Source organism: Lemur catta, chromosome 13, assembly GCF_020740605.2.
Source record: "Lemur catta isolate mLemCat1 chromosome 13, mLemCat1.pri, whole genome shotgun sequence".
Lineage (NCBI taxonomy): Eukaryota > Metazoa > Chordata > Mammalia > Primates > Lemuridae > Lemur > Lemur catta.
Genome location: NC_059140.1, coordinates 23,726,700 through 23,741,835, shown reverse-complemented (window position 1 = coordinate 23,741,835; position 15,136 = coordinate 23,726,700). Strand labels below are relative to the sequence as shown.

Genomic DNA, 15,136 nt, shown 5'->3' with positions numbered 1-15,136 from the left:
TCTGAAGGTAAACAAATCAAACACAGGGCTGCCAGAAGCCGCGCACTTGCACCCCACACAGAAATCTCAACAAGGAAGAAGGATATTTATGCTAATGCGTGAAACTTGCTCTGGTTCTGAAAACAGTGGTGAAACCACAGTGCAATAATACTGAAAAGAACACTTTCTTTATAGTCACTCGTACCAACTATTGGAAATGCCAAGTTTCCTGGGCCTCAGCATACTTTTGTCTGTGAAAACTATCCTATGCTTAAGGATGCAGAGACCAACCTTATGACAATTATGGTCAAACGTGCTACAGAAAAATACCAAATAGTTCTCAACACAGTGGTTATTTCAAAAGTTGTGCCACACAGCTCTTGGAAAGATCCAGTTACTTTGGCCTAGCCTTTGATTGGTCTGGAGAAGGAATCGCCATTCCTAGCTGATAAATCAAATGACTCTGAAAGGAACAGTGAAAAGCGTGGATCCTGTTTCAGTCTAAAGACTGAAACAGGATCTGCATTTTTCACCTCTCACACAAAGGCGCACTTCTCATGTCTGGCGCTAGTCCAAAAAACCCAGGACTCAAAGAGGCCCTGCACTTGCCACCCCAGTAAAATATCTCATCTCCAAAAAGGATTCTTATGCTAATGGTTGAAAAGTGCTCCCATTCTTGAAACAGTGGTGAAAGGATGGTGAAATCATACTGAAAACAATCGTATCTTCAAAGGCTCTGTTGCCAGGTATGGGAAATACCAAGTTACCTGGGCCTTAGTAGAGTTTTCTATGCGAAAAGCATCATAGGCTTAAGGATGCAAAGACCAACTTTATGACAATTATGGTGAAAAGTGGTACGAAAAAGTACCAAATAGTTCTCAATCTAGCAGTTATTTAAAAGTTGTGCCACATACCTCTTGGAAAGATCGAGTTACTTTGTCCTAGCCCTCCATTGGTCTGGAGAAGGAATTGCCATTCGTAGCTGATGAATCAATGATTCTGAAAAGAACATTTAAAAGTTTTGAAACAGGATCCGCACTATCCACCTCTCACACAAAGGCACACTTCACATTTTTGGCGCCAGTCAAACAAACCCATGCCCGCAGAGGCTCTGCACTTGCCACCCCAGAAAAATATCTCATCTCCAAAGAAGGATTCTTAGCCTGATGGTTGAAAAGTGCTCCCGTTCTTGAAACAGTGGTCAAAGGATGATGAAATAATACTGAAAACAATCGTATCTTCAAAGGCTCTGGTGCCAGGTATTGGAAATACCATGTGCCCTAGGCCTCAGTAGAGTTTTCTCTGCAAAAAGCGTCATAGGCTTAAGGATGCAGAGACCAACCACTATTACGGTGCAATTTGCTATGGAAATGGGAAATAATTACCAACATACTGGTTATTTCAAAAGTGTCAGGATGAAATCTGAAGCATAACCCACACTTTTCCCCTCTCACGCAAATATGCACTTACCAAGTCTAGAGGTAAAATATCAAACACAGGGCTGACAGAAGCCCCGCACTTACACCCCACACAGAAATCTCAACTAGGAGGAAAAATTCTTACGCTAATTCGAGAAACCAGCTCTGGTTATGAAAATAATGGTGAAACCACAGTGGAATACAACTTAAAAGAACACTTTCTTCATAGACTCTAGTACCAACTATTGGAAATGCCAAGTTTACTGGGCCTCAGCATACTTTTGTCTGTGAAAACTTTCGTATCCTTAAGGATGCAGAGACCAACCTTATGACAATTATGGTGAAAAGTGCTATGGAAAAATACCAAATAGTTCTCAACCTAGCAGTTATTTCAAAAGTTGTGCCACATACCTCTTGGAAACATGGAGTTACTTTGGCCTAGCCTTCGATTGGTCTGGAGAAGGAATCGTCATTCCTAGCTGATGAATGAAATGATTCTGAAAGGAACGGTGAAAGGTGCGGATCCTGTTTCAGTCTTTAGGCTGAAACAGGATCCGCACTATTCACCTATCCCACAAAGGCGCACTTCTCATGTCTGGCGCCAGTCCAACAAACCAGGACTGACAGAGGCCCTGCACTTGCCACCCCAGAAAAATATCTCATCTCCAAAAAAGGATTCTTACGCTAACGGTGGAAAAGGGCTCCTGTTCTTGAAACAGTGGTGAAAGGATGGTGAAATAATACTGAAAGGAATCCTATCTTCCAAGGCTCCGGTGCCAGCTATGGGAAATAGCAAGTTACCTGGGCCTCAGAAGGCGTTTCTCTGCAGAAAGCATCATAGGCTTCAGGATGCAGAGACCGACCTCATGACTATTACGATGCAAAACGCTATGGAAATGGCAAATAATTACCAACATACTGGTGATTTCAAAAGTGTCAGGATGAAATCTGAAGCACGATCCACACTTTTCCCATCTCACGCAAATATGCACTTACCAGCTCTGGAGGTAAACAAATCAAACTCAGGGCTGACAGAAGCCCCGCACTTACACCCCACCCAGAAATCTCAACTACCAGGCAGGAATCATATGCTAATGCCAGAAACCTGCTTGGGTTCTGAAAACAATGGTGAAACCACAGTGGAATAATACTTTAATGAACACATTCTATGTAGTCTCTAGGACCAAGTATTGGAAATGCCAATTTTACTGGGCCTCAGCCTGCTTTCGTCTGTGAAAACTCTCGTATGCTTAAGGATGCAGAGACCAACCTTATGACAATTACGGTGAAAAGTGCTATGGAAAAACCCCAAATAATTCTACACCTAACGGTTGTTTCAAAAGTTGTGCCACACACCTCTTGGAAAGATCGAGTTACTGTGGCCTATCCTTTGATTGGTCTGGAGTATGAATCGCCATTCCTAGCTGATGAATCAAATGATTCTGAAAGGAACGGTGAAAAGTGCAGATCCTGTTTCAGTCTAAAGACTGAAACAGGATATGCATTTTTCACCTCTCACACAAAGGCGCACTTCTCATGTCTGGCCCTACTCAAACAAACACAGGACTGACAGTGGTCCTGCAGGTGCCTTCTCAGGAAAATATGTCATATCCAAAGAAGGATTCTTATGCTAATGGTTGAAAAGTTCTCCCGTTCTTGAAATAGTGGTCAAAGGATGGTGAAATAATACTGAAACCAATCGTATCTTCAAAGGCTCTGGTGCCAGGTATGGGAAACACCAAGTTACCTGGGCTGGAGAAGAGTTTTCTCAGCGAAAGGCATCATAGGCTTAAGGATGCAGAGACCAACTGCTATCATGGTGTAAAGCGCAATTGAAATGCAAAACAATTAGCAACATACTGGTTATTTCAAAAGTGTCAGGATGAAATCTGAAGCACGATCCACACTTTTCCCATCTCACGCAAATATGCACTTACCAACTCTGAAGGTAAACAAATCAAACACAGGGCTGCCAGAAGCCGCGCACTTGCACCCCACACAGAAATCTCAACAAGGAAGAAGGATATTTATGCTAATGCGTGAAACTTGCTCTGGTTCTGAAAACAGTGGTGAAACCACAGTGCAATAATACTGAAAAGAACACTTTCTTTATAGTCACTCGTACCAACTATTGGAAATGCCAAGTTTCCTGGGCCTCAGCATACTTTTGTCTGTGAAAACTATCCTATGCTTAAGGATGCAGAGACCAACCTTATGACAATTATGGTCAAACGTGCTACAGAAAAATACCAAATAGTTCTCAACACAGTGGTTATTTCAAAAGTTGTGCCACACAGCTCTTGGAAAGATCCAGTTACTTTGGCCTAGCCTTTGATTGGTCTGGAGAAGGAATCGCCATTCCTAGCTGATAAATCAAATGACTCTGAAAGGAACAGTGAAAAGCGTGGATCCTGTTTCAGTCTAAAGACTGAAACAGGATCTGCATTTTTCACCTCTCACACAAAGGCGCACTTCTCATGTCTGGCGCTAGTCCAAAAAACCCAGGACTCAAAGAGGCCCTGCACTTGCCACCCCAGTAAAATATCTCATCTCCAAAAAGGATTCTTATGCTAATGGTTGAAAAGTGCTCCCATTCTTGAAACAGTGGTGAAAGGATGGTGAAATCATACTGAAAACAATCGTATCTTCAAAGGCTCTGTTGCCAGGTATGGGAAATACCAAGTTACCTGGGCCTTAGTAGAGTTTTCTATGCGAAAAGCATCATAGGCTTAAGGATGCAAAGACCAACTTTATGACAATTATGGTGAAAAGTGGTACGAAAAAGTACCAAATAGTTCTCAATCTAGCAGTTATTTAAAAGTTGTGCCACATACCTCTTGGAAAGATCGAGTTACTTTGTCCTAGCCCTCCATTGGTCTGGAGAAGGAATTGCCATTCGTAGCTGATGAATCAATGATTCTGAAAAGAACATTTAAAAGTTTTGAAACAGGATCCGCACTATCCACCTCTCACACAAAGGCACACTTCACATTTTTGGCGCCAGTCAAACAAACCCATGCCCGCAGAGGCTCTGCACTTGCCACCCCAGAAAAATATCTCATCTCCAAAGAAGGATTCTTAGCCTGGTGGTTGAAAAGTGCTCCCGTTCTTGAAACAGTGGTCAAAGGATGATGAAATAATACTGAAAACAATCGTATCTTCAAAGGCTCTGGTGCCAGGTATTGGAAATACCATGTGCCCTAGGCCTCAGTAGAGTTTTCTCTGCAAAAAGCGTCATAGGCTTAAGGATGCAGAGACCAACCACTATTACGGTGCAAATTGCTATGGAAATGGGAAATAATTACCAACATACTGGTTATTTCAAAAGTGTCAGGATGAAATCTGAAGCATAACCCACACTTTTCCCCTCTCACGCAAATATGCACTTACCAAGTCTAGAGGTAAAATATCAAACACAGGGCTGACAGAAGCCCCGCACTTACACCCCACACAGAAATCTCAACTAGGAGGAAAAATTCTTACGCTAATTCGAGAAACCAGCTCTGGTTATGAAAATAATGGTGAAACCGCAGTGGAATACAACTTAAAAGAACACTTTCTTCATAGACTCTAGTACCAACTATTGGAAATGCCAAGTTTACTGGGCCTCAGCATACTTTTGTCTGTGAAAACTATCGTATACTTAAGGATGCAGACACCAACATTATAACAATTATGGTGAAAAGTGCTATGGAAAAATACAAATAATTCTCAACCTAGCGGTTATTTCAATAGTTGTGCCACACACCTCTTGGAAATATCGAGTTACTTTGACCAACTTTAGATTGGTCTGGAGAAGGAATCGCCCTTCCTAGCTGATGAATCAGATGATTCTGAAAGGAACGGTGAAAAGTGCGGATCCTGTTTCAATCTTTAGACACTGTTCAACTCTCACACACAGGCGCACTTCTCATGTCTGCCGCTAGTCCAACAAATCCAGGACTGACAGAGGCCCTGCACTTGCCAACCCAGAAAATTATTTCATCTACAATGAAAGATGCTTATGCTAATGGTTGAAAGGTGCTCCCATTCTTGAAACTATGGTGAAAGGATTGTGAAATAATACTGAAAACTATCGTATCTTCAAAGACTCTGGTGCCAGGTATGGGAAATACTAAGTTACCTGGCCCTCAGTAGAGTTTTCTCTGCAAAAAACATCATAGGCTTAAGGATGCGGAGACTAACCTTATCACTATTATGGTACAAAGCGCTATGGATAAGGGAAATAATTCCCAACATACTGGTTACTTCAAAAGTGTCAGGATGAAATCTGAAGCATGATCCACACTTTTACCTTCTCACGCCAATAGGCACTTACCAAGTCTAGAGGTAAGCAAATCAAACACAGGGCTTACAGAAGCCCGGCATTTACATCCCACCCCGAAATCTCAACTAACAGGAAGGCCTCTTATGCTAATGCGTGAAACCTGCTCTGGATCTGAAAGTAATCGTGAAACCACAGTGAAATAATACTTAAAAGAACACTTTCTTTACTGTCTCTAGTACCAACTATTATAAATGCCAAGTTTACTGGGCCTCAGCATCTTTTGTCTGAGAAATCTATTGTATACTTAAGGATGCAGACATCAACCTTATGACAATTATGGTGAAAAGTGCTAGGAAAAAATACCAAATAGTTCTCAACCTAGTGGTTATTTCAAAAGTTGTGCCACACACCTCTTGGAAAGATCGAGTTACTTTGGCCTAGCCTTCGATTGGTCTGGAGAAGGCATCGCCATTCCTAACTGATGAATCAAATGATTCTGAAAAGAACGGTTAAAAGTTCTGAAACAGAATCCGCACTATTCACCACACACAAAGGCACACTTCTCATGTGTGCAGCTAGTCCAACAAACCCAGGACTGACAGAGGCCCTGCACTTGTCACCTGAGAAAAATATCTCATTTCCAAACAATGATTCTTGTGCTAACGGTTGAAAAGTGCTCCCAATCTTGAAACACTGTTGAAAGGATGGTGAAATAATACTGAAAACTATCGTATCTTCAAAGACTCTGTTGCCAGGTATGGGAAATACTAAGTTACCTGGCCCTCAGTAGAGTTTTCTCTGCAAAAAGCATCATAGGCTTAAGGATGCGGAGACTAACCTTATCACTATTACGGTACAAAGCGCTATGGATAAGGGAAATAATTCCCAACATACTGGTTACTTCAAAAGTGTCAGGATGAAATCTGAAGCATGATCCACACATTTACCTTCTCACGCCAATAGGCACTTACCAAGTCTAGAGGTAAACAAATCAAACACAGGGCTGACAGAAGCCCGGCATTTACATCCCACACCGAAATCTCAACTACCAGGAAGGCCTCTTATGCTAATGCGTGAAACCTGCTCTGGATCTGAAAGTAATCGTGAAACCACAGTGAAATAATACTTAAAAGAACACTTTCTTTACAGTCTCTAGTACCAACAATTATAAATGCCAAGTTTACTGGGCCTCAGCATCTTTTGTCTGAGAAATCTATTGTATTCTTAAGGATGCAGACATCAACCTTATGACAATTATGGTGAAAAGTGCTAGGAAAAAATACCAAATAGTTCTCAACCTAGTGGTTATTTCAAAAGTTGTGCCACACACCTCTTGGAAAGATCGAGTTACTTTGGCCTAGCCTTCGATTGGTCTGGAGAAGGCATCGCCATTCCTAACTGATGAATCAAATGATTCTGAAAAGAACGGTTAAAAGTTCTGAAACAGAATCCGCACTATTCACCACACACAAAGGCACACTTCTCATGTGTGCAGCTAGTCCAACAAACCCAGGACTGACGGAGGTCCTGCACTTGTCACCTGAGAAAAATATCTCATCTCCAAACAAGGATTCTTATGCTAACGGTTGAAAAGTGCTCCCAATCTTGAAATACTGGTGAAAGGATGGTGAAATAATGCTGAAAACAATTGTATCTTCAAAGGCTCTGGTGCAAGGTACCGGAAATACCAAGTTACCTGGGCCTCAGTAAAGTTTCCTGTGCGAAAAGCATCATAGGCTTAAGGATGCAGAGACCAACCACTATTATGCTGAAAAACGCTATGGAAACAGCAAAACATTACCAACATACTGGTGATTTCAAAAGTGTCAGGATGAAATCTGAAGCATGACCCACACTTTTCCCATCTCACGCAAATATGCACTTACCAACTCTGGAGGTAAACAAATAAAACACAGTCCTGACAGAAGCCCCGCAGTTATTCCCACACAGAAATCTAAATTAGGAGGAAGGATACTTATGCTAATGCGTAAAACCTGCTCAGGTTGTGAAAATAATGGTGAAACCACAATGGAATAATACTTAAAAGAACACTTTCTTTATAGTCTCTAGTACCAACTATTGGAAATGCCAAGTTTACTGGGCCTCAGCATGCTTCTCTCTGTGAAAACTACTGATTTCTTAAGGATGCGGAGAACAACCTTATGACAATTATGGTGAAAAGTGCTACGAAAAAATAACGAAATAGTTCTCAACCTAGCGGTTATTTCAAACGTTGTGCCACACACCCCTTGGAAAGATCTAGTTACTTTGGCCTAGCCTTCGATTGGTCTGGAGAAGGAATCCCCATTCCTAGCTGATGAATCAAATGATTCTGAAAAGAACAGTTAAAAGTGCGGATCCTGTTTCAGTCTTTTAGACTGAAACAGGATTCGCACTATTCACCTCTCACAAAAAGGCGCACTTCTCATGTCTGGCGCTAGTCCAACAAACCCAGGACTGACAGAGGCCCTGCACTTGCCACCCCAAAAAGAAAAATTCTCATCTCCAAAGAAGATTTCCTATGCTAACGCTTGAAATGTGCTCCTGTTGTTCAAACAGTGGTGAAAGGATGGTGAAATAATACTGAAAACAGTCGTATCTTCAAAGGCTCTGGTACAAGGTTTGAAAAATACCAAGTTACCTGGGCCTCAGTAGAGTTTTCTCTGTGAAAAACAATGTAGGCTTAGGTATGCAGAGACCAACCTTATCACTATTACTGTGAAAAACGCTATGGAAATGGCAAATAATTACCAACATACTGCTTATTTCAAAAGTGTCAGAATGAAATCTGAAGCAAGATCGACCCTTTTCCCATTTCAGGCAAATATGCACTTACCAACTCTGGAGGTAAACAAACCAAAAACAGGGCTAACGGAAGCCTCGCACTTACACCCCACACAGAAATCTCAACTACGAGGAACGCTTCTTACGCCAATTGTCTAAACCTGCTCTGGTTCTGAAAATAATGGTGAAACCACAGTGCAATAATACTTAAAAGAACACTTTCTTTATAGTCTCTAGTACCAACTGTTGGAAATGCCAAGTTTACTGGGCCTCAGCATACTTCTGTCTGTGAAAACATCGTTATTCTTAAGGATGAAGAGAACAATCTTATGAAAATTATGGTGAAAAGTGCTACGAAAAAACACCAAATAGTTCTCAACCTAGCGGTTATTTCAAAAGTTTTGCCACACACCTCTTGTAAAGATCGAGTTACTTTGGCCTAGCCTTCGATTGGTCTGGAGAAGGCATCGTCATTCCTAACTGATGAATCAAATGATTCTGAGAAGAACAGTTACAAGTTCTGAAACAGGATCCGCAATATTCACCTCTCACACAAAGGCGCACTTCTCATGTCTGGCGCTAGTCCAACAAACCCAGGACTGACAGAGGCCCTGCACTTGCCACCCAGAAAAATCTCTCATCTCCAAAGAAGGATTCTTATGCTAACACTTGAAAAGTACTCCCGTTCTTGAAACAGTGGTGAAAGGATGGTCAAATAATACTGAAAACAATCGTATCTTCAAAGGCTCTGGTGCCAGGTATGGGAAACACCAACTTACCTGGGCCCCAGTAGAGTTTTCTCTGCGAAAAGCATCATAGGCTTAAGGATGCAGAGACCAACCTTATCACTATTACGGTTAAAAATGCTATGGAAATGGCACATAATTACCAACATACTGGTTATTTGAAAAGTGTCAGGATGAAATCAGAAGCACGATCCACACTGTTCCCATCATATGCAAATATGCACTTACCAACTTTGGAGGTAAACAAATCAAACACAGGGCTCACAGAGGCCGGGCAGTTACAACCCACACAGAAATCTCAACTACCAGGCAGGATTCTTATGCTAATGGGAGAAACCTGCTCTGGTTCTGAAAGTAATAGTGAAACCACAGTGAAATAATACTTAAAAGAACACTTTTTTATAGTCTCTATTACCAGCTATTGGAAATGCCAAGTTTACTGGGCCTTAGCATACTTTTGTCCTTGAAAACTATCGTATGCTTCAGGATGCAGAGACCAACCTTATGACAATTATGGTGAGAAGTGCTACCAAAAAATACCAAGTAGTCTCAACCTAGCAGTTATTTCAAAAGTTTTGCCACACACCTCTTGGAAATCTGGAGTTACTTTGGCCTAGCCTTCGATTGGTCTGGAGAAGGAATCGCCATTCCTCGCTGATGAATCAAATGATTCTGAGAAGAACAGTGAAAAGTGTGGATCCTCTTTCAGTCTTTAGACTGGTGTCTCCTTAACTAGTTTCAGCCCCCAATACTATTTCCCCCTGGGTCCTATTAGTCTCCCGCAGAACTAGGCTTTCACAGAGCACACTTTGGGAAACACAGCTCAAATGTGTGAGCAGCAAACCTTACACCTGAATTAGGGTCTGCACAGAACTCTCAGTTTTCTCTGCTAATATAACTGAGGTACAAATTCACTTTTACAAGAGGATCTGAGGTGTCAAATACATTTCCCTGCAAGCAAGCAAGTTCGCTGAGCATATGAATCAGCCATGCAAAAGGGTAGATGTGGCTGGTTCCCTGGGGAACTTCAGGCTGGCTGGGCCACTGAGAGAGCCGGGCAAGGGGAGGGAGTGCCACTCGAGCCCTGTGCTCTCCTGGGAACTCCGACAAGGCCCACCACTGTCACAGGGCCTCATGGGGAATCAGGATGCAAGTCCTTCTTCCACTGTGGTTTCACTATTATTTTCACAACCAGAGCAGATTTCATCCATTAGCAAAAGAATCCTTCCTCCTAGTTGAGATTTCTGTGTGGGGTGTAAGTGCGGGGCTTCTGTCAGCCCTGTGTTTGATTTGTTTACCTCCAGAGTTGGTAAGTGCATATTTGTGTGTGATGGGAACAGTGTGGATTGTGCTTCTGACTTCAACCTGACACTTTAAACTGAAAGAGGATCCACACTATTCACCTCTCACACAAAGGCGCACTTCTCCTGTCTGGCGCTAGTCCAACAAACCCAGGACTGACAGAGGCCCTGCACTTGCCACCCCAGAAAAATATCTCATCTCTAAAGACGGATTCTTATCCTAACGGTTGAATAGTGCTCCCGTTCTTGAAACAGTGGTGAAAGGATAGTGAAATAATACTGAAAACAATCATATCTTCAAAGGCTCTGGTGCCAGCTCTGGGAAATACCAAGTTACCTGGGCCTCAGTAGAGTTTTCTCTGCGAAAGGCATCATAGGCTTAAGGATGCAGAGACCAACCTTATCACTATTACGGTGAAAAACGTTATGGAAACGGCACATAATTACCAACATAGTGGTTATTTCAAAAGTGTCAGGATGAAATCTGAAGCACGATCCACACCTTTCCCATCTCACGCAAATATGCACTTACCAACTCTGGAGGTAAACAAATCAAACACAGGGCTGACAGAAGCCCCGCACTTACACCCCACACAGAAATCTCAACTAGGAGGAAGGATTCTTATGCTAATGCATGAAACCTGCTCTGGTTCTGAAAATAATGGTGAAACCACAATGGAGTAATACTTAAAAGAACACTTTCTTTATAGTCTCTAGTAGCAACTATTGGAAATACCAAGTTTACTGGGCCTCAGCATACTTATGTCTGTGAAAACTTTCTTATGCTTAAGGATGCAGAGACCAACCTTATGACAATTATGGTGAAAAGTGCTATGGAAAAATACCAAATAGTTCTCAACCTAGCAGTTATTTCAAAGGTTGTGCCGCATACCTCTTGGAAAGATGGAGTTACTTTGGCCTACCCTTCGATTGGTCTGGAGAAGGAATCGCCATTCCTAGCTGATGAATCAAATGATTCTGAAAGGAATGATGAAAAGTTTGGATCATTTTTCAGTCTTTTTTTTTTTTTGTGTGTTCCTGTACTGCCTAGAATCACGATGAAGATGGACTTGCATCCTGATTCCCCATGAGGCCCTGTGACAGCGGTGGGCCTGGTCGGCGTTCCCAGGAGAGCACAGGGCTCGAGTGGCACTCCCTCCCCTTGCCCGGCTCTCTCAGTGGCCCAGCCAGCCTGAAGTTCCCCAGGGAACCAGCCGCATCTACCCTTTTGCATGGCTGATTCATATGCTCGGCGAATCTCACTGGCTCACAGGCAAATGTATTTGACCCCTCGGATCCTCTTGTGAAGTCAACTTGTACCTCAGTTATATTAGCAGAGAAAACTGAGAGTTCTGTGCAGACCCTAATTCAGGTGTAAGGTTTGCTGCTCACGCGTTTGAGCTGTGTTTCCCCCAGTGTGCTCTGTGAAAGCCTAGTTCTGTGGGAGATTAATAGGACCCAGGTGGAAATAGTATTGGGGGCTGAAACTAGTTCAGGAGACACTAGGTGAGGTGAATGTGAATTGTTGCTTGGCTGCAGGACTTCTCAGTGCCTTTCTGCTGCTGTGCATTGGGAATCTCCAAGGCAGGAAGGGTGATGAACTGCAGTTTCTCCAAACTGACCTTATCCTAAAGCCATTCCTCAGTGGGAGGTCTGGGGGCATTTCTACTCTGCTGAACACAGTTAGGGAAATGCTGGTCTAGAATTGTAGAAACCACAGTGCTCTCAGGTCTTTGCACATGGGGCCGTACCATGTAATGTCAAGAGGCTTTGGTGAGTCGGGGAGGTAAGGCCCAAGGTCTCCCCTGCAGTTGTGGGGCTCTGCTCACCCTCCTGGGCAGTGTATTCACTGTCGATGATCCTGGCCAAACCGAAGTCAGCGATTTTGCAACACAAGGTCTCAGACACCAGGATGTTGGCCGCCCATAGGTAGCGGTGGATAGAATTCATGTGCTCGATGTACGCCATCCCTTCGGTGATCTGGGCTGACATGTCGATCAGTCTCGGGAGAGACAGTCTGCCACCGTCGTCTGTCTTCAGGAAATCCAGCAGGCACCCTCTGGCCACATACTCGGTGACAATATAGATGGGCTCCTTGGGGACCATGGTGTAGAGCCAGACCAGCCTCTCATGCTACAGAGCCTTCATCAGGTTCGACTCACCCAGGAAGGCTTCCGGAGACATCCTTCCCTCATTCAAGGTCTTGATGGCCACCTTCACATTGTTTCTGTAGTAGCCCATCCAGACTTCGCCAAACTGCCCTGATCCGAGTTTCCTGACCAGCCTGAGAGACTGCCGGGGGAACTCCCACTTGTCCTGGGCCCAGGGGTTATGAGGAGCAAGGCTGACGCAGGGCATGATCAGCCTCTGGCACAAACCATCCCCTTTTTTGCAGTAGTGCTGCACCAGGGCCTGGAGCGACGGGAAGGTGACTTGGAGAGAGATGTAGCAGCCCCATTCCTCCAGGGAGCGGATCTTATAGTGCTTGACTATTTCACACTGGGCGGCGACATCCTTCACGGACAGGGAGAAGGCACCTTTGCTGGTTTCACTCTCTCTGATGAGAAAGGAGCCGGCCTCTCACACAAAGGCGCACTTCTCATGTCTGGCGCTAGTCCAACAAACCCAGGATTGACAGAGGCCCTGCACTTGCCACCCAGAAAAATATCTCATCTCCAAAGAAGGATTCTTATGCTAACGCTTGAAAAGTGCTCCCGTTCTTGAAACAGTGGTGAAAGGATGGTGAAATAATACGGAAAACAATCCCATTTTCCAAGGCTCCGGTGCCAGCTCTGAGAAATACCAAGTTACCTGGGACTCAGTAGAGTTTTCTCTACCGAAAGGCATCATAGGCTTCAGGATGCAGAGACCAACCTTATCACTATTACAGTGAAAAACGCTATGGAAATGGCACATAATTACCAACATACTGGTGATTTCAAAAGTGTCAGGATGAAATCTGAAGCACGATCCACACTTTTCCCATCCCACCCAAATAGGAACTTTCCAACTCAGGAGGTAAAAAAATCAAAGGCAGGGATGACAGAAACCCCCAATTACACCCCACCCAGAAATCTCAACTACCAGGCAGGATTCTCATGCTAATACGAGAACCTAGCTCGGGTTGTGAAAACAGTGGTGAAACCACAGTGGAATAATACTTAAAAGAACACTTCCTTTGTAGTCTCTAGGTACAACTATTGGAAATGCCAAGTTTACTGGGCCTCAGCCTGCTTTCGTCTGTGAAAACTCTCGTATGCTTAAGGATGCAAAGACCACCCTTATGACGATTACGGTGAAACGTGCAACGGAAAAATGCCAAATAGTTCTCCACCTAGCGGTTCTTTCAAAAGTTGTGCCACAAACCTCTTGGAAAGATCGAGTTACTTTGGCGTAGCCTTCGATTGGTCTGGAGAAGGAATTGCCATTTCTAGCTAATGAATCAAATGATTCTGAAAGAAACGGTGAAAAGTGCGGATCCTGTTTCAGTCGTTGGACTGAATCAGGATCCGCACTATTCACCTGTCCCACAAAGGCGCACTTCTCATGTCTGGCGCTAGTCCAACAAACCCAGGACTGACAGAGGCCCTGCACTTGCCACCGCAGAAAAGTATCTCATCTCCAAAGAAGGATTCTTATGCTAACGGTTGAAAAGGGCTCCAGTTCTTGAAACAGTGGTGAAAGGACGGTGACATAATACTGAAAACAATCCTATCTTCCAAGGCTCCTGTGCCAGCTATGGGAAATAGCAAGTTACCTGGGCCTCAGCAGAGGTTTCTCTGCGAAAAGCATCATAGGCCTCAGGATGCAGAGAAGGACCTCGTGAATATTACGGTGCAAAACGTTATGGAAATGGCAAATAATTACCAACATACTGGTGATTTCAAAAGTGTCAGGATGAAATCTGAAGCACGATCCACACTTTTCCCATCTCACACAAATATGCACTTACAAGCTCTGTAGGTAAACAAATCAAAGACAGGGCTGACAGAAGCCCCGCACTTAAACCCCACCCAGAAATCTCAACTACCAGGCAGGATTCTTATGCTAATGTGAGAAACCTGCTTGGGTTCTGAAAAAAATGGTGAAACCACAGTGGAATAATACTTGAAAGACCACATTCTTTGTAGTCTCCAGGACCAACTATTGGAATTGCCACGTTTACTGGGCCTCCGCCTGTTTTGTTTGTGCAAACTCTCGGATGCTTAAGGATGCAGAGACCAACGTTATGACAATTACGGTGAAAAGTGCGACGGAAAAATACCAAATAGTTCTCCACCTAGCGGTTGTTTCAAAATTGTGCCACACACCTCTTGGGAAGATCGAGTTACTTTAGCCTAGACTTCGATTGGTCTGGAGAAGGAATCACCATTCCTAGCTGATGAATCAAATGGTTCTGAAATGAACGGTGAATAGTGCGGATCCTGTTTCAGACTTTAGTCTGAAACAGGATCCGCACTATTCACCTGTCCCACAAAGGCGCACGTCTCATGTCTGGCGCTAGTCCAACAAACCCAGGACTGACAGAGGCCCTGCACTTGCCACCCCAGAAAAATATCTCATCTCCAAAGAAGGATTCTTACGCTAACGGTCGAAAAGGGCTCCGTTCTTGAAACAGTGGTGAAAGGATGGTGAAATAAT

The 15,136-nt window shown here is 43.6% G+C and overlaps 1 protein-coding gene across 1 annotated transcript in view; it reads right to left on the bottom strand.

The window, feature by feature from the left end:
• LOC123649064 (tyrosine-protein kinase SRK2-like) overlaps positions 1-13,481 on the bottom strand; it is a 178,001-nt gene extending 164,520 nt beyond the window's left edge. The window contains 2 exon segments of the mRNA XM_045566989.1: positions 12,325-13,072; positions 13,473-13,481. Coding sequence (XP_045422945.1) covers positions 12,325-13,072; positions 13,473-13,481 — 757 coding nt within the window.
• Between the last annotated feature and the right edge of the window lie 1,655 nt (positions 13,482-15,136).